This window comes from Balaenoptera ricei, chromosome 10 (genome assembly GCF_028023285.1).
Source record: "Balaenoptera ricei isolate mBalRic1 chromosome 10, mBalRic1.hap2, whole genome shotgun sequence".
Lineage (NCBI taxonomy): Eukaryota > Metazoa > Chordata > Mammalia > Artiodactyla > Balaenopteridae > Balaenoptera > Balaenoptera ricei.
This window is the reverse complement of record NC_082648.1, coordinates 53524971-53544478: the sequence shown is the minus strand read 5'-3', so window position 1 is coordinate 53544478 and position 19508 is coordinate 53524971. Positions and strand designations below refer to the sequence as shown.

The following is a 19508-nucleotide window of genomic DNA, read 5'->3' as shown; positions in this document are numbered from 1 at the left end:
GGGCTGGGAAACCAGATAATCAAATTTGACAATAATTTTATATTAAATTAGAGCCAATAAGGCTCTTCTGGGTTTAAGGCTAATGGCAATGGATTCGTGATTGCTCTGTAGGTTGTCCGGTGACTTTTCACTCAATTCCAGGGTTAGGGCTCAGTTTTAAGGTTGCCAGATGCTTTTAATCTCTGTATGTATGCATGTGTCTCTCTGTCCACATGCATGCACACACACACACACATACATTTTTTAACGATTAGTGTACATAGCCAATAAAAGATCTGTCTTTAAAGAAAGTAAGACAGCTGTAACATATTGTTAAGGGAGGTTATCAATGATGTGGTTTCCTGTATAAATTTAGTCTTCAGAAACACTGCATCCCATGTCATGATATGTTAGCTATGAAAGAGTAAGTTCTTCTCTTTTTTGTATAATTTACACAAGGGTCCAAAATCCAGTATTAAATGTGCATTTGGTATTTAACATTGACTCTCCTTAATAAAAGCCCCTGACCCAAATTTAGTATGTTTGCCAAATACATAATGTAAAACCTAGGAGTTTATCCAGTTTTACTAGAGAACTACTCCTCTTAAATCAGTGTTTGAGCTCTATGATTCTTTTCTAAGTAAAGCTATTTATAAACCTGTCTAATTTCCAACTGCAAACACTTTTCTTTTAAAGACCTTAAAAAATCTAATTAAAGCCAAGCATGACTGTGATTTGAAGATGATATCAAGAGCGAAAGAGGCTGTGCCCTCGCTTCCCTCGAGCACTATACCTGATGTCTCGCGTGTGAATTCCTTCGTCCTCGGCTAGAAGCATTATCAGAAATACAGGATGAAAAAGACAGAGTAAACACAGCAGAGATCCAGATACAGACCACAGGGTCCTACAATTTATCCAATATAATGAATTCCTCAAGTCATGGGAAATAGACACTCTTTGTGCTTCAGAGCTAGCTTAACGATGGACTTTAGATATATTTTGTGCCATCTCATTTGCATGAGTAGAAACAAAACATTTTATCAGGTAGCTCTTTTCCTTTTTGTACAAATTATGGCTTTTTTTTTTTTTTTTTTTTTTTTTTAAAGAAAGAGGGCTTTCTCTTTTGCCAGTATAATAATACCCACATTTATTCCCTCTTCTGAAGGCACTCAAACCAAATATTCTTTCCTCTCTGACTTCAGGAAATATTATATTGATTTTCTGGGAAAGCAAAGAGCCCCAGGACAGACTTGGACATAATGACCTGCCTCCTTTTATGAGAGGCTGAGGCCATTATAGTAAGAAGCGTGGAGATCAGCCACCCAGATGGCTGGTGCCAGTACCTTGATGAATGTTTCCAAATCCCCATTAAACAACTTAGCATTAAACTGTGAGCGGGGTCTGGACTTCCTGTGTTTCTGGGGCTTAGGGGGAACATTTGGAGGCCTAAGAGAGGGAATATAATTACTGAGCATGGCAGAAATCAAACAATAAATGAAACACCCATAGGTCACATCAAAATTACACACCACAGGAATTCTTGTGTTCCTTCCCCACCCCTACCCACAGAGGAAAACAGTCCTCCCCTTTCCCATTTATTTACTTTTACTTATATATCAAAACCCATACCAGCTATTCAATCAGACTATTCTTTTCTTGTATGTTGTAGTTGACATTTGTTTGCGAGTTTGTTTTAAAGCGGTCATCATCAACAAATGGAATGAACTGCGAGCTATCTGGCCAAGAGTTACAAACCGAGGTTTGTGTTATTCGGCTTACAAGTCACACAGAAGACACAACAGGTCATAAAAATTAGGACTCTGATAGATCCCAATAGAGAAATTAAATATAATATTTTTAATTACAACATAATTCTTCAATGCAAATAACATGACATCTGTTCGATATCCCTCAGGTAATTAATGGGATTTTATTTTATGCAAAAGTAGCTACTAATGGGTCACAAGTGAAAAACAGAGTTTTGTTTCAGTGCTATTTCTGGGGGGCAGTGGGTCCCAGCTCACATGAATTGTTATTTCTTTAAAACAAACTAGCTCATCACCTATTTGTAGAGCATTAAGATGCACCCGTTTATTCTTTTCTGGACTCTCTCCATCTCCAGTCTGCTTGCTTTGATGGATAAGTCAGTCTCTCTGGCATATGCACATCCAGGGTACCACGTACCATATTTAGAAACCCTGCATCATCTTGCTCTGTAACTGGAGAGAGGGAACCTCTTCTGCCCTCTCCCTTTACGGCAAAGAGGGCCAGGATTACGTGACTCAACTTCAACAACTGTGCTGCAACGAATACATGGAAGAAGAATCCCAAAACTTCTCTCTGGACATTCCAGTCTAAACTCCTTCTTAATTGGAAGGCTGGTTTAAGGATGTACACCACACTTGGAAATCAGGTAAAGCCCTTTATTAAGCTGCAAACTCTCTAGGAAGAATTGCCTTTTCAGTTCATTAAAGTTCTGAAAGACCAGTTTAGAAACAAAAGCCCAAGAGTTTATGTAGAAGCCTGGCTAGCTTCCTAAGGTATTATCATAGCAATCAAGAGAGGTAGGGGAACAAACTTGCTGATACCGCCTTCCATAGCCAAATTCTAAGGCTCTCCCAACAGCTGGGCTCCTATGACTAATGGGGTATATACAGCAAGCAACACCTGAAGCTCCATGGTGCTTGAGAGGTTAAAAGGAGCCCTTGCAAGTGTCTAGAAGCGAACATGGAAGATTTCACCAAGCAGCAAGTCATCATCTGCCACTGCTGACATTTCTGAAATCTTGTTTATACACTGAATTCTGTGCCAATCACAGAGGAAAGGATCTGGTAGGTATAAACAAACAAAACAACTGCCCACCAAGGAATTTAACCATATGTGCTTGATTTCATCCACTCTTTTCATTATTTTAGAAGTTTTTTAAAATATAGACTTTATTTTTACTCAGGTATGGTGAGGCAACAGATCAGAAGACAACTGTCATTGGGAAGACTGTTTGTTACTCATAGTTCCCAAGAGTTGGGGGCATGCTACTACATGGGGGAGGGGGGCACACGCAGAAGCACCAAGGTCGCTCAGGAGGAAGGAAGAATGAGGGAAAATGTGAGCCTTTGTTGCGGTTCCAGGTTCCTGTGGGAAGGAACAGGCAAGGCAGGGTAAACAGGTTTAGGATTGGCTGGTCCTTGAATAATTTTGGTGGGCCCTGGGGGCCGGGAGCTGTCTCTATTTGTCTGGTACCTGGCCTTTGGGTGACTGGGGGAAGAGGAACAGTGGCCCTGAGGCGAAGACTTGATAAAGGAGGTGGCTGAGAGTCTGGGCTCTGGACTCGTTGCTTTGTACACAAAAGGCACACTTGTAAGCAAGTCCTTTACTATCTCTAGGAACTGACTGACTCTCAGAGGGGGAGTTCCTGCAGGGTCAGGAAGGCCCCAAGATATCAAAAGCATCAAATATAGAAACTAGAAAATGTGGTTATTACAACAAGGTCCAAAGAACTTCACATTTAATGCTATCTGGAGCAGTTGATGAAGCTAAGGGAATAGGAACACAGGCTCATTTTGTTTGGTTACTGATTAGCGGGGACAAGCAAATGTTGTAGCTAGAGCCAAAGTCCCCAGTGGCACTGGATAATTATTGCTGCATCACTGAGAGATGCAGAGAAACTCCTGGCTGGGGCTAATGGAGAGATGTCTTTTGAGTCTTCTCCCAAAAGCCTGAAAATTGCCTCTCTTGACACATCAAAAGTATGAGACAAATATGAAGATACTAAAGCTGTGAGAGGGATTTGAGGTTAAAATAAACTGCCTGAGTGCTTATCAAGGTACTTTCCACGGCAGAGTTGGCTCGGCAGGCAGACTGGTGCACTGATGGATCTGGCTCTACCACGTACACATCAGGTGAACAGATTCTACATTCATTCAACATTCGAATTGTATGACTCCTTCTGGTTGTGTGCCTGCCACACAACTTCCAGATAATCTGGCTTTCTAGGTAGAATGCCCATGTGGATGAGAGGAAGTACCAGTCAGGATGATGTGAATATCAAGTCTGTTGGGCAAGTACAGCTCTCATCGCAAATATATATTTGCACTCCTTCCTTTAAAAAAATCTTTTAAAAGAGTGCCCTACGTTAATTATAATTTAGAAACAGGTAAAATAGTTGATAGTGCAAAGGGACACTATATGTGAAAAAAGCCACATATTACTATGCAGGAGTAATATGCCTCTTTGTCACTGACATAGGGAAGAAAAACCTCAGTATTTTCATAAAGTTTAGACAAGTCAGTAGCTGTATCTTTCTAGTTGGTTCACCGAGAAGTAAGAGGGGTTTCCTGCCTAGCAGGAACATTGCAGAACCTTAAAATCAACTTGCCAATTACTGAAACAGACACACTAGTGTTCTAAATGCCTCCTACCTCAAAGAGAACTCAACTTTAAAAGTGTGAAGTCTTGCTATGTTAATTAGAATAATTTCTGGCTGTCGTACAAATGTTGACAGAGAAAAATAAAAGTTGCCACAAACTTTCCCCAACCCAAATCAGAACCTGCTTCCAAAAAGGCTTTTCCTTCTCAGCAGTAGCACCAAAATCCTTCTAAGAATTTTAAAAAAGGGGAGAAAAAGGAAGAAAAAAAAGAAAGAAAGTGCAATATGATACTAGGCATTAAAAGTTAAATTTTTAAAGTAAACCAAACAGGGGCAGAGCTAAAATCCTAAGAGTATTCAACATAGCTCTAGTTTTTATACGCCATACAGGAGCAAGAAGTAACTAACACAGTAGATATGTGCATAATATTGCTTGTTAATTAAATTATCAAATCAAAAATCTTATCAGACTCTTTCTAGAAACTTAAAGTGTTTTGGATTAGATAAATCAAACCCATTCAATTTATGTCTTTTTTTTTAACTGAGGCTGCTCATTAAAGAGCTTTACAATTCCACTGGGAAACCCTCAGATCTTCCGGAGCAAATCTGGTTTTGTGAGAACCCCAAACACTTCATGTTACTGTTTTACTGTCAAGCCCAAACTATCTTCCATGTTCATTAACAAAATATCTTCATTCTTGCAGCATTTAAATGGTTGTTTGTTAAAAGAGAGAAGAGAGTGAGATGCAATGAGTTATGATAAAATATTTTCCTACCTTGTAGTCATATATTCAGCTCTATGACCTGCAGAAAAAAAAAATTAAAATAAGTCAACTGAATGGCATCCATGCAATGCACTGGGCAATCTTTTGTATCATCTGTCCCTTGATTTATGATGCTGAGTTTATAATAACTTACACATTTTATGGTAGAGAGCATGAAGACAGTATATAAAGATAGACAAAAAATTCAAAGTAAATATTTCATAAAATCTATACATAAAATTTAATAAATTCTATGGATTAGAGAAACATATTTCACTTGGCAATTTGAGGCAGCGAGTTTTATTTTTTATTATTATTTTTTAAATCAAGAAATAGCTGTATGATCTTTTTTTTTTTTTTTTTTTTTTTTAGTTATTTGGCTGCGCCATGTGGTATGTGGGATCTTAGTTCCCTGACCAGGGATTGAACCTGAGCCCCCTGCAGTGGAAGCTCAGAGTCTTAACCACTGGACCACCAGGGAAGCTGCTGCTTGATCTTAACTGTAAGTTCAAAGATGAAATACAAATAAAACACATCCAAGATTTGAATGTTAGTTATTCCCCATCTTGATTGATACTTGTGAGAGAGCAGCAGGGGGTCACATAGGGTTAGGAGAACTCAATTTCCTTTAGATTAAATTGGTGTTTATTCTATAATATGAAATCAGGGAGAGAAGTTGCACTTTATAGTCGGAAATGATATTTGCAGATATTAAAGTACAAGGACATTAAATTATGCTACATTCCACCAACTCGTAAGCTAAAAGCCTTTCACAGAATTTTCTGTCACTTAAAACATGAGGTTCTTATACATTCGGGCTTCTTGATTTGTTTTAAATAACAGCTCTGTATTTTTGTGGTGCTCCTACAAACTGAGGTAATTTCAAGTTTGAATATGTCTATGGGTTGCTGTCTGTTCTCTCTTATATTTACGGTGGAGCAGTGGGAAGGGGTGTGGGAGAGTTAAACCATTCAACTGGTTTGTTTGCAAAATGATGATACGGTCCTGAAACAGCCTGAAAATACAGCTGGCAGAGAAGGGTCATGTTGCAGCACAAACAGGTGAGACCAGCCCATCGTATCACAATGCAGTGATTCAGGCTTGCAGGGCAAGGCCAATATAACAATCCGTAGAGAGAGCTGCCTAGTTGGGAATGGTGAATGAACACTGCCAGGCTGCAATGAGTCTTTTACTCTATCATCTGCTTTTGAATAACAAGTGACATAAAGTATTTAGCTAATACCTATTTACTAAACAAGGGGCACCAGTTCATATCAGAGAATACCTTTCTCAAACAGATCCAGGCTACTGTTAAGTCTTGGTAGAATCTGTCCTTGGCCATGACTTGGGGTTGGAGTGGGGGGAAAGGAAAAAAATCTGATTTTTCCTCCACTACCCAGTTCTACCTATCATTTAACTGGAAGTCCCTTCCTTCTGCTGGCCTTCTGCTATTTTGGGGAACAAGAAAAAAGAGACGGTGGACACAGAACTCCAGAAGAATTTATAGCTATTTCTAAGTGGGAGAGGTCTATCAGAAAGCGGAGAGAGCAGACGGTGAGCTGAGTGTGATGTCTTACGGGATAGCCTTCAGCAGGAAGCTGGCTATACAGGGTTAAAGCACAAGGAGAAGACAGGGCTGGAGATTAAGGTTTAAAGAGTGGTCACCCTTTAGGTTGTGCTGGGGCCATGGGAGCTAGCTGAGATCACCCAGGGTGAGTCAGTAGAATGAACAAAGGATGGAAGGCAGAGAAAATAGCTGGCTTGTGCTGTACTGTATTCTGCCATGCTGCATACTTTATTACAACATAAAAGTATGACATAAACTGTATATGTATCAGTAACAACAATAAAAACAGCAATGATGTCTAACATTTATTAGACACTGTTCTAAGCACTTTCTCTGTAGTAACTCACAATTTTCACAACTTTATGAAGTAGGTACTATTACTATTTTTATTTTACAGAAGAGACTGAGCATACAGAGGGCAAGTGACTTGCCCAAGGTCACATGGTCAGTACGTGGTGGGTCTGGCACTAAGGCCCAGGTTTGTTTTAATTCTAGATCTGAGCTCCCAAGTAATATTGGGCGGGCCAAAAAGTTCGTTCTGTTTTAAGTAAAAATAAAAGACATTTTTCATTTTTGCCAAGAATTTTATTGCACAATGTATTCACTAACCGAACGAACTTTTTGGCCAATCCACTATACTGTAAGATGTAAGTCTTTTGTTTTCCCCAGCAAATACTAGATCCTAGAAGACAGGTAGAGACTATGCCTTACATATCTGTCCACCTCATATGGCTAAAGCCAAATACAAAATACTGAAGATTTAATAAATTAAATAAATTATTAAATAAATCTAATATCTATCAAATTAAAGAGAATCACAGACGCTAATAACATTCAAGTGACTCAATGATAATTCAATGTTAATGATAATAATAATGTTATAATAATAATTACAATATATATGATGATAATAATAATGACAATATCATTAATATCATTATTAATTAATTAATTATTAATTACTATTATTAACGTTAATAATAATTCAATGTTAATGATAATTCCTTAGAAATGAAATGCTTTATAATGTTTAAATTTTGCTATTTTGTTAAAAATCCCAACTGAATATTCACTAGAGTTAGAAAAAGATCATATAGAAAATGGCTTAAAATCATTTTGCTCCATCCATCCATGGTTAGTAGTATTTGATAAAAAATTAAAAACCTATAAAAGATACATTTTGATTAATGAGTCAAGAGCAAGCTTTGCAAGAACCATCATTCATAGTATAACTGCCACCACCACATCCGTTGTTTTTTCCTGCTAATAGTACTGAGTGTGTCTTAACTGATGAATGAGGTTTTATTTTTCAATCGGTATCATCATTAATAGATCAATAACACGCAAGCTTAGAAGAATCTGTTTCCCAGAGAAATGTGAAGGCTTCCAGTGGTTTGAGGATTAAATTTCAATCACTTTCTTTGGAAGGCTACTTAATTATTAAGAACAACAGAGAACTCCTCCTCCCACCCCAATGCAAGCCATTTGGAGGAAAAGAATGACTCATGATCCCAAATTATCTTGTTCTTGGTACAAGCACCTACTTTGACTACTTTTAAAATTTTACTTGAGAATTAGGAAGAGAATTATTTTTCATGCCCAAATGTGTTTTATGTCCACAGAGTAAAAGGAAAAACCGAAATATAATTTGGTTGCAATTTGAGTCCCCAAACTAGATAAAATATTTAAAATGTGCACAGCTCAAACTGAATGAAGCACCCTAGATTTTGTCCCTAACGAATGACTGATATGGACTCCTGGTGTTACTTTCCAGCCCTTTTTCTTCCTTAAAAATACCATCTAGCTGCAGTGCTTTTCCAAAAAACATAATTATTCACAATCAGCTTCTCTTTTGAAAGTATATTTGTACTCTTACTCAAAGACAGACAAAGGATTAAGTGAGGATCATCTATTCAATTCCTTTGTCAGAAACCTTATGCCTGGGTCTAGAAACAATATAACATGGAACTCAACTTCCAGTGTTAGATTTTCTATGTTCAGCAAAAATTACACTGATATTTATACCCCCTTAACTCCAAATGCTGCACTCAAAGAAGCCAATGTGAACACCAAGGCTCATTACTAAAATAGAAAAGAAAAAGAATTTCAGTGCCTCAGTTTTATAGACATATAGCTCATTTACCGTGTTCGACTGAACATCTCCAATTTAAAAACAAAGACATCACAAAATGATATAATGGTGCTGCTGAAGGATGAAGAAGATGATGATGACGATTTTGGTCTTAACTCATTATGTGTTTCTTTCTATTTCAGTTGTTTTCAAAGATTTGGAATTCTGAATTTTGACAGTGCCACTTTAAGAGCCCCATCTAGTTGCTTTGCAATGCTGTAAATCAAAGGACTTACTGGGCCACTGGTAGCCTGCCAAAACTGAGCAGCAAGACAAGCCAAACACATGTCTGTAGTTACAGTTTCAGCTGTGTACGATCAACTGCTAAATCCCTGAGTTAGGCTCTATTTCTTTTACTACGAAGGCAGTTTTTGTAGCAATGAGCCTAGTATAACTCAGAGATGTGATTTCTACATAAAAATTCAGGACTGTCCCCAAACACGTTGTTTAATCCTGTGCTACTAACCTTAGTTGGCCAAATCCAGAGTTGGATCCCTTCTTAAGGGCTCACCATTGGATAATCTCACTGTGGAACAGGTGCCATTAACTTGCCTGCTCTCCTTTGGTGTAAGCCTATTAATGTGAACAGGGCTTGCATGGAAAGCCAAAGGGCTCACCATGGCCGAGCTAAAAGGTGGGGCACGGCCCCCATGCTCCGCTTGTCTCTGGGCAAAGCCGCCAGCATCAAGCCCATGCAGCACAACTGTGTGCTGCCAAGCCTGTGCGGGGGGCAGGGCTGGGGAGCAGAGAGGTCTGCAGCCAGTGGGTCTGCCGGCACTGGGTGAGAACCATCCAGTTTCTTGCGCAGAATAAATCCAGTCCAGCGAACGCCTGGTACACGTGAACAAGCTGGTGTCGCTAGGACACCGGAAACCATTGCAAGTAATTACAAGATGAAGACATCCTGGCATGGAGCTCACAAAGTACGATACAGCTTTACACAGTTCAGCAGCTGAAGACAGAATCTGGCGTATGGATTCAGCAAACTGGCTGAAATAGAGCCCTAGCCAAAATGGCATGTAAAATAATATCAACCGGTGGGGCTTTCTCTCCAGGAGACATAAGGGAATCTACATAGAAATGAGTACCATAAAAGTTTCAGAATGTGATCCCAGGAGTATTAACACGTGTCTACATGCAGTGCCAAGAATGAATTCACCCACTACTTAATTTCCTCCAACTCACAATTTCTTAAATGGTGTCTCCAGTCCTGTAGGGAAGGACTTTGTGCCTGTTAAGTACTCATCTGCACTGAAGATTATTTATGCTTTGGGACTGGCAACAAACCTTGGGGCATCACTGCAATATCAGGCATTTGTGAAAAGTGGAAAAAAGAAAAAAAGACTTTACATGATATCATGAGGAGAACAAAGAAAAAAGAGGACATAATTGCTAATGTAAGACAACTATTCAAAGAAAAAAAAAAAGGGCTTTTTTTTTTCTTTTTTTTTAAGGTTCAAACTTCTGTTACAGAAGAATTGAAAGACTAGTACAGGGAACATTCCTACGCCCTTCACTTAGATTTCCCAACTGTTAACATTCTGCCATAATGGCTTTATTTCCTTCTCTCTCCCTTTTTTTTTTTTTTTTTAAATTTATTTATTTATGGCTGTGTCGGGTCTTCGTTTCTGTGCGAGGGCTTTCTCTAGTTGTGGCAAGCGGGGGCCACTCTTCATCGCGGTGCGCGGGCCTCTCACTATCGCGGCCTCTCTTGTTGCGGAGCACAGGCTCCAGACGCGCAGGCGCAGTAGTTGTGGCTCACGGGCCCAGTGGCTCCGCGGCATGTGGGGTCTTCCCAGACCAGGGCTCGAACCCGTGTCCCCTGCATTGGCAGGCAGATTCTCAACCACTGTGCCACCAGGGAAGCCCCTCCCTCTCTTATATATATCTTTTCTCCTGAACCATTTGAAAGTAAGCTGCAGACATTATGACACTCAGCAAGCATTCCTTAAGAATAAGAATGTTCTCCTTCATAACCATAATACCATTATCATATCTAGGAAAATTAAAAATTCACTAAATAATAGCATATAATATACAGTTTATATTTAAATTTCCCCAGTTGTCCCTAAAACGCCTTTTGTAACTTTTGCGTTTTGATTCACAGTCTAATGAAGGTTCACATATTGTATTTGGTTATTTTATTTTTTAAGACAGTTCTTAGCACTTTAAATGTAATTTGTTTTTTTTCTAAGTGAAATTGGCCTTTTATCTTAGAGTCTGGCATCCTAACTGCAATACACAGAGTTTCAGGTTATGATGATCTTTCTCCATGTGGACATTCCCAGAGAATAATGGTCCCTTGGAGGAAACCAGGAGATAAGGTGATGGAAACCGTGCTTTATGGCTAAGGAAGGTTCTAAAATGGTAGGAGGTAAGAGTTTAGGTCAAGGGAGCAAACTCTTTTTGGCCCGAGTTATTTACACAACTCAGTCCCCTGATTTCCCTCTCCCATCTGTATTCTCTTTCATTTTTTTTATAACTTCCAGCAAGATCTAGTGTGAATAAAAGATAATTAAATGTATTACAGATTATGAGGTACTTATGACAGGAACTTCATTTGTGTTTTTTCTTCCCTTTTAAATCTCATGAAGATGAAAAGGGAAGCAATAACATCTACACTGTACCCTTTACTTTAATCCTTTTTTTCCTCCTCAGTTTTCCCATCTGTAAAAATGGGAAAATTAATAGTGCCCAGTTATATATACAGCTCAGACCAATGCCTGGCACAGAGAGAGCCTTGTGTTAGTGGTAGCTACTGTTATTTTTGGTACCATTAGATACAGCAATATGCTTAATAGAATTCGTTTGCTTCTCAACTAAAACCAATGCCTACTGAAAGAAAAAAAAAATCATCCAAACCGGTTTAGCTGGTTTCTAGAGTCCAAAAAGGCATTAGATGGGACAACAAATACTAGTCCGTTTAAACAAAAGGGGTGGGGCTGGAAGGGTGGGGAAGTCCAAGAAGGAAAGGAAGAAGTGACTGGGGGTGCGTGGGGTCAGCAAGTGGGAACAGGTGCGGCTCCTTCTGACTTCTCTCTTCCCACTGTGCTCTGAAGACCCTTCCTCTGGAGCTCTGTGTTGGCTAGATTTCCCTGTTCTGGTTAGCATCAAGCTCATAAAGAAAACAGTTCCAGGGAGAACTTGATTCTTACACAGATAAAGCCAAATCTAAACATACAGTGTTCTCTGCTTCTTCCAGCACAAATTCACAGTTCATACTCTTCATGGAATACATACATAACACAACATATAATCCAGGTCATCTCCCCAACTATGTCAGGTAACTGACCTTCTCCAAGGGTTCTCTGCAACAAGTCATGCTTGGCTTGAAGTTTTGTGATGAGATTACTACCCTCCAAGTATTCTCTGAGTTTCTGCAAAAGCAAAGATATGTTTTTAACTTCTTAAAAAATTATTCAGTGTCCAGGAACTTCCCATAGGATATCTAAAATCCCGCCACTTTTGTCTTTTAGATCAGAGAACCTTGCTATGCAAAGTGTTGTGGCATCAGCCTATTAGAGACGTGGACTCTCAGGTGCCTCCCTCCCCAGACCTACTGGAATCAGAACCTGCATTTTAACAAGCTCTCCTGGTGACACGTATGTTCATTAAATAATCTAAAAGTTCTGTTTCAGAGCAGGCCTCTTTAAATTTGTCCGCATATCAGTACTACCTCCTAAACTGTATCCCAGACCTACTGAACTGGAAACTCTGATCTTAGTAAAGAACCCCAGGTGATTCTGATGCAACTCCAGAAACAGTGCTTGGGGTCCCCAGATCTGAGCCCCAAGAGGGGCTGGGGAAGCAGCAGGCATACCATGAAGTAGAACTGCTCGGTCTCCTGCTGGTTGGCTCTTCTCTTGGCGATACTGGGCTTACTCAGGTAGGTTTCAGAGACAGTAGACTTCACAGACTCTGTGGAGCGACTGTGCTGGAAGCATTCAGAAACATCGTAGTCCTCGATGGTCACCATATCTTGTATCGTCTGCAAGGTGGCCTCAGTCGTTTTCTTAACCTGGGAACAGGAGCGCATTTCTCACGTTAGTACCTTATTTCGTGAATCCCGCAAACAGTGAGAAACTGCTCTGTCAGGTAGAGATGGGGGCACAGGCCCTGCCCCCACCAAAGTTCAGAGTCTATTAGGGGAGAGAGACAGGTAAACAACACCCCATGTCACCAATATAAGGAGAGGCTTTCTTCAGAATTATCCTAAGGAGGATATCACTTTATATTTGAGTTCCTGTAAATCTCATGTATCACTGAGTACTCTCTCAATTACATTTTCTGTTTTAAAGGACCTTTCAAACTGAAGTGAAATTACATACAGAAAAATGCGCAAACCATAAGTGTATAGCTTTATGAATTATCACCAACTGAACACGCTCATGTGACTACCACTCAGATCAAGAAATATAGCACATTATGAGTACCCTGTGCTTCTCTCAGTCACCACACACACTTTTCTGCTCCCCAGAGGTAGCTACTATCCTGATTTCTAACCTCATATATTAGTTTTGCCCTTTTAAAATACTTTATATAAATAAATGGATTCTTACAGCATATATTATTTTTGTTTTGTTTCTTTTGCTCAACTTTATGTAGTAAGATTTATTCATTTCTTGTGAGTACAGTATTTCACTACTGAATGTTCATTGTAAGAATACATCATAATTCATCCCTTTTACTGTTGATAGATGACTTATTTCTGGTTTTGGGCCACTATGAACAATACTGCTATGAACACATTTTTGTTGGGCCACACATACTTGAGTATAAGATACTTGAGTATAAGATAAAGCCAAATCTAAACATACAGTGTTCTCTGCTTCTTCCAGCACAAATTCACAGTTCACACTCTTCATGGAATACATACATAACACAACATATAATCCAGGTCATCTCCCCAACTATGTCAGGTAACTGACCTTCTCCAATATACCTTCTCCAATAACTGACCAATTCAGCAATATGCTGAATTGCTGCTTATTGGGTATTCCAGACTGTTTTCTAAAATTATCGTTCTAATATGTATTCCCACCAACACAGGAGAATTCCTATTACTTCACATCCACAACAATTGGTATTGTCAGTTTTAAAATTTAAACCATTGGGAATTCCCTGGCGGTCCAGTGGTTAGGACTACGTGCTCTCATTGCCGTGGGCCCAGGTTTGATCCCTGGTCGGGGAACTAAGATCCCGCAAGTCATGTGGCACGGCCAAAAAAGAAAAAAAAAAAAATCACCTAAAAATTTAACCCACTGTGTTGGGTGTGTAATGGTATCTCACTATGGTTTTAATATGTATTTCTCTGATGGTTGAGATTGAGCACATTATCATATGTTGAAGGCAATTTAGATTTTCTCTCTTGGAAACAGTCTGTTAAACCTCTTGCTCAATCTTCTATTGGGTGATGAGCCTTTCTCTTTACAGATTTGTAATACGTATATGAGTCTTTTGTTAGTTATATGTGTTGCAAATATCTTTTCCCACTCTGAGCTCTGGTTTTTTACTCTTTCTATAGTGTCTAGATGAACAGTCTCTAATTTTAATGTAATCAATTTACTAATCCTTGCCTTTATAATCAGTGCCTTTAAAAAAAAATTTAATTAATTAATTAATTAATTTATGGCTGTGTTGGGTCTTTGTTTCTGTGCGAGGGCTTTCTCCAGTTGTGGCAAGCAGCGGAGGCCACTCTTCATCGCGGTGCACGGGCCTCTTACTATCGCGGCCTCTCTTGTTGCGGAGCACAGGCTCCAGATGCGCAGGCTCAGTAATTGTGGCTCACGGGCCCAGTTGCTCCGCGGCATGTGGCATCTTCCCAGACCAGGGCTCGAACCTGTGTCCCCTGCATTGGCAGGCAGACCCTCAACCACTGTGCCACCAGGGAAGCCCCAATCAGTGCCTTTTGTGTCCTATTTAAGGAATATTTTCCTATCTCATGGTCATAAAGATACTGTTCTATGTTATCTTCTAGGAGCTTTTAAATTTATCTTCCACAATTAGGTTGTACTCCACCTTTGCTTATGAAAGTCTAATGTAAATCAATAGCTTTATCCTTTTCCCAGACAATGTACAGAGTTTAGAACACCTTAAAACCATTTACTTTTCCTGACTTACATGCTATTTTTGTAATGTTTTATAATAGGATGTATTATATATGTAAATATTTGTATACATTTAAATACAAGACATTATTATGATATAGTCAGTATTCATTTAGCTTTATCCATATATTTATTAAATTCTTTGATCTCTATGCCTTATATTTTTAAGAACACCCTTTAGAAATTCTTTCTTTTAAAAATATAGTTGATTTACAATATTATGTTAGTTTCAGGTGTACAATAAAGTGATTCAGTTTTCTCTGTCTATATATGTATATATATGTGTATATATATGTGTGTATATATATATATATATATATATATATATACACACACACACACACACACACACACACAAATATGTATACTTTTTCAGATTCTTTTCCATTATAGGTTATTTCAAGATATTGAATAGTTTCCTGTGCTATACAGTAAATCCTTGTTGTTTATCTATTTTATATACAGTAGTGTGTATCTGTTAATCCCATACTCCTAATTTATTCCTCCCCTTCCCCTTTGGTAACTACATTTATTTTCTACATAGAAATTCTTTTTAGCACAAATCCTCTAGTGGTGAATTTTGCTTTTGTTGATTTAAAAATGTCTTCTATTTCACCTTCATTTATGAAAGATATTTTTTCCTGGTTGGCAGTTATTTTCCTTCAGTACATTTAAAACATCACTGTACTTTCTTGTGGCTTCCAAGTTCCTGTTGAATGAGAAGTTTACTATCAGTCTATCACACTTTGAATGAATGCTGCTTTCTTTCTCTGGCTGGTTTTAAAGTTTTCTACAGTTTCACTATAATGTATCTAGGTAAGGATTTTAAAAATATATTCTGCCTGGAATATTTTTGGACTTCTTCAATTATGTGATACTTTTCTTAAGCTCTGATAAAATTTCAGCCATTATCTTTACAAATATTGTCTCTACTTTCTATCAGTTTTTTCTGGGAGTTTAGTTAGTATGCTAAAAATCACTGCGTTCTCTGTATCTTACCTTTCTCTTCATATTTTCTATCCTTTTGTTTTTCCATGCTGCATTTTGATTACTTTCTTCAGATTTGTCTTCCATTTTGATAATTCACTCTTCAGCTGTGTCTAATCTGATGTTAAAACCATGCCTGATTTATTACTTTGGGATACTGTATTTCTCAGCTCTAGAATTTCTGTGTGGTTCATTTTCAAATCTGTTATTTCACTGTTTATAGGTTATAACAGTGCCCTGCTGAAATCTAAGCTTGGCTTTTATCTTCTTGAACACAGTAAATAGCTCTTTTACAGTTTTTTTCTGGTAATCCCAATATTTAGTTCCTGTGGGTATATTTCTATTGTCTGTTATGTATTCTGGCTATCACTCATGTTGTCTTTTCTCCTTATGTACCTAGTTATCTTTGCTGGACAGTTTTTGTAGAGTTATTTGAGGTCTAGGGTGAGGTTATCATCCTGAGGGAATGTTTGTTTATTTTTCCAAGCCATTAGGGGCATTAATAGTTCAGAATCACTGGATTTTATTTCTGTTCAAAATATTTGATGTTCTTCCTTTTGGGAACATATGGTTCCCTATGTCATGGGTTTCAGGCTTGGCCATGTACCTTGTCCTGGATAATGAAATGTGCAAGAATCAGCTGAGAGACTCAGTCCACCATTACAGGAAGCAGAAATATGTTCAATTGTTTTTTTGTTTTTTTTTTTTAAAAACAACAAAATACTGTTTAGGGAAGAAACAATAGCAATCAGTGCTAGTTTAGAGGCTTAAAGAGGTCGTCATGTGATGGAGTAAATTTTAAAAGGAGGCAAAAATTAAACAGATTTAGTCATTATTCCTGAGGATATGCAAAATGCAAAGGATAGACACTGGAAAAAAACACATTAAAGATGATTTTTAAAATAACATTATAAGTACTTTAAGAAAGTCATGATTATATATCTATAGGCTGAATGAAAAGACTCACTATCCTGTAGGTGACATCAGTAAGATGGCAGAATTAGAGGTCCCCTATTCATACACTCCCACAACAACAATTTGGCAGCCATCCACAGACAAAAGTGCATTTGTGGGGGCTTCGGGATCCAGATAAGAGCTTGTAAAACCTTGATGGAGCCCACAACTGCCAAGGACCAATTTGAGAAAACTGGCCCATGCCCAGGTAGCAGGCTTGCCAACTTTGGTCCTGGCTACAGACCCAGAAATAGCCTGTCCGCTTGTAGACTCAGCTACAGTCCTGTTTGGCCTTGGGCCTGCTACCAGCACTATTTGCCAAGGGACCCAAGAGGAGTCACGCCCACCAATGTCCCAAGTAACAGGCCCGCTGACCTTAGTCCTAGATTTGGACCCTGTAGTAGCCCATGATGCAGCTCCAGTCCCTCTCAGCCCTGGTCTGGGAGCAGTGCTATTGCCCAGGGACCTGCTGGGAGGCACACCTGTCTTTGCTCCCAGAAGCAGACCTGCCGACCTCGGTCCAACTGCAGATCTTGAAGTGGTCCTGTACCCTGGCTCCAGATGAGCCCCGCTGGAGTCCAGGGGGCAGTTCTGCTTGACCAGAAACCAGGCTGAAGACACGTCTATCTGTGCCCTGGGGGCAGGCCCACCAACCTCAGTCCAACTGTGGATAATGAAGTGGCCCTGTGACTTGGTTCTAATACCTCTTAGCAATGGCCTATGAGCAGTTGTACCCATCCGAGGGACCCAACAAGAGACAAGCCCATTTGTATTCCCAGAGTCAGGCCTGCCAAACTCTGTCCAACTTTGGTTCTTGAAGCAGCCCTGTAAGTTGGATCCAGTCCCTCTCGGTAGTAGTCCAAAAGCAGTCCTGCCCACCCAGGGACCAGGAGGGAGACATGCCCATCTGTGCCCCCAGAGGCAGGCCTGCAGAACTTGGTCCCGGGTGTGGACCCTACTGCAGACCTGTGACTTAGATCTAGGTATGCTCAGCTGCAGTCCAGGGCCAGTCCTGCCTACCAGGGACCTGTCCAGTGACTTGGCAGGTGCCACACCCACCCAAGTCCTTGGTGACAGGCCCACAGACTATGGCCCATACTGTGGACCCAGCAACAGTGAATGTGATTCCTTGTCAATCGCTCTTCTTTTTTTTCAACTTCCTTCTCAGAAACAAGAGTGTCATGGTTAAATTTGGAATTATCGGGAAGAATAAAGGATGTGACAGAAGCCACCAGATACAATGGCTGGGACTATGTATTATCCCATGGGACACTCCCGATGAAGAATAACACCAGCTTCTGACACACACACAAGCCATGTTAATAAGTCACAAGGGGGAACATAATGAAGCAAATATGAAACAGCTAATATGAGGCTTGTAATGACTCCCCATTAGTAGCAAGGAAACACAGTTGGGTTTGGTAGAAGGAGAGGCCAAAAACATGATAAGGAATTATGAAAAACCCAAAGAATATGCTGTACTGGAGGAGTGTCCAGGTGGCCCGGACTCTGAGAGGAGATTTCTGCGGCCTTCTGTAGACTGCCTCTTTTGCCTTTCTTCTCCCAGGACATTACAATTATTAGAGAAAACAAGAAGTTTCCTTCTCCAAACACACTGATTTAGTTTTCTAGGGCTGCCATAACGAAGTGCCACATGCTGTGTGGCTTAAACAACAGAAATTTATTGCCTCATAGTTTTGGAGGCTAGAAGTCTGAGATCAAGGTGTGGCCAGGGTTGGTGCCTTCTGAGGCCGTGATGGAAGGAGCTGTTCTAGCCCTGCCTCTTCGGCTTATAGACAGTCGGCATCTTCTCTCTCTGTCTCTTCATATTGTCTTCTGTGTTTCTGTGTTCCACTTTCCCCTTAACATAAGGACATCAGTCACACTGGTTAGGGCCCACCCTAATGACCTCACTTTCACTTGATTACCTCTGTGAAGACCCTATCTTCAAATAAGGTCACATTCTGAAGTACTGATGGTTAGGACTTCAACATACGAATTTTGGGGGAACACAATTCAACCCCTAACACACACCACATTATTTCATGGCGCTGTGCCTTGTACCTTGCACCTGGTGCAGGCCTATTCATCCTTTAAGACTTATCATTCCATCTGTGAAGGTGATCCCTAGCCCTGTCCTCCCCTCCCCACTTAACTACTCCCTCCTTGCCACCACTGACCTTGTATGTATTTCAGTTAGAGCTCTGAATCCTTTCAGATGTATTAAAAATTAGCAGAAAGAGACCACACACATATAAACTGGATGAATGCCATAGTTAATTAGCCAGGGGTACAGAAACTTATTGCCAGCATAGGCCACAGAAGGCAGTAGCAGCAGCAGAGCACTTCCCTTGCTCCTGGTACCTTAACAGGGGGGTACAGGTGCCAGTGACCCTGTCACTGCTGGGTAAGGTGTTTGCCAGATTTAGAAAAACAGTCCAATTTTTGCTGCTCTTCCCCCGGCTTTTGGGGAAGGGTCATGTCACCATTCCAGAGGAATTCACACTAGTAACCTACACACTTGCATCTAAGGCGATGTTTACAAATACCAGGCTCTCCTGACTTCTGAACAAAGTTCATTCTCAGCAATGATACAGCTTAATCCGAAGAAGAGAACATCATCATTGCTTAGAGCTCTCTGAACAACATTTCT

At 39.8% G+C, this 19508-nt stretch overlaps 1 protein-coding gene across 2 annotated transcripts in view; it reads right to left on the bottom strand.

The window, feature by feature from the left end:
- Nucleotides 1–19508, bottom strand: part of SRGAP1 (SLIT-ROBO Rho GTPase activating protein 1) — a 274898-nt gene that overhangs the window by 51792 nt on the left and 203598 nt on the right. The window contains exons 9-12 of one of the 2 annotated variants that reach the window (XM_059936403.1): nucleotides 12628–12825; nucleotides 12100–12184; nucleotides 5122–5149; nucleotides 1323–1425 (exon numbers count right to left, since the gene is read on the bottom strand). In XM_059936403.1, coding sequence (XP_059792386.1) covers nucleotides 1323–1425; nucleotides 5122–5149; nucleotides 12100–12184; nucleotides 12628–12825 — 414 coding nt within the window. Of the gene's footprint in view, nucleotides 1–1322; nucleotides 1426–3023; nucleotides 3112–5121; nucleotides 5150–12099; nucleotides 12185–12627; nucleotides 12826–19508 lie in introns of those variants that run through there. The other variant, XM_059936404.1, reaches the window with a different exon arrangement.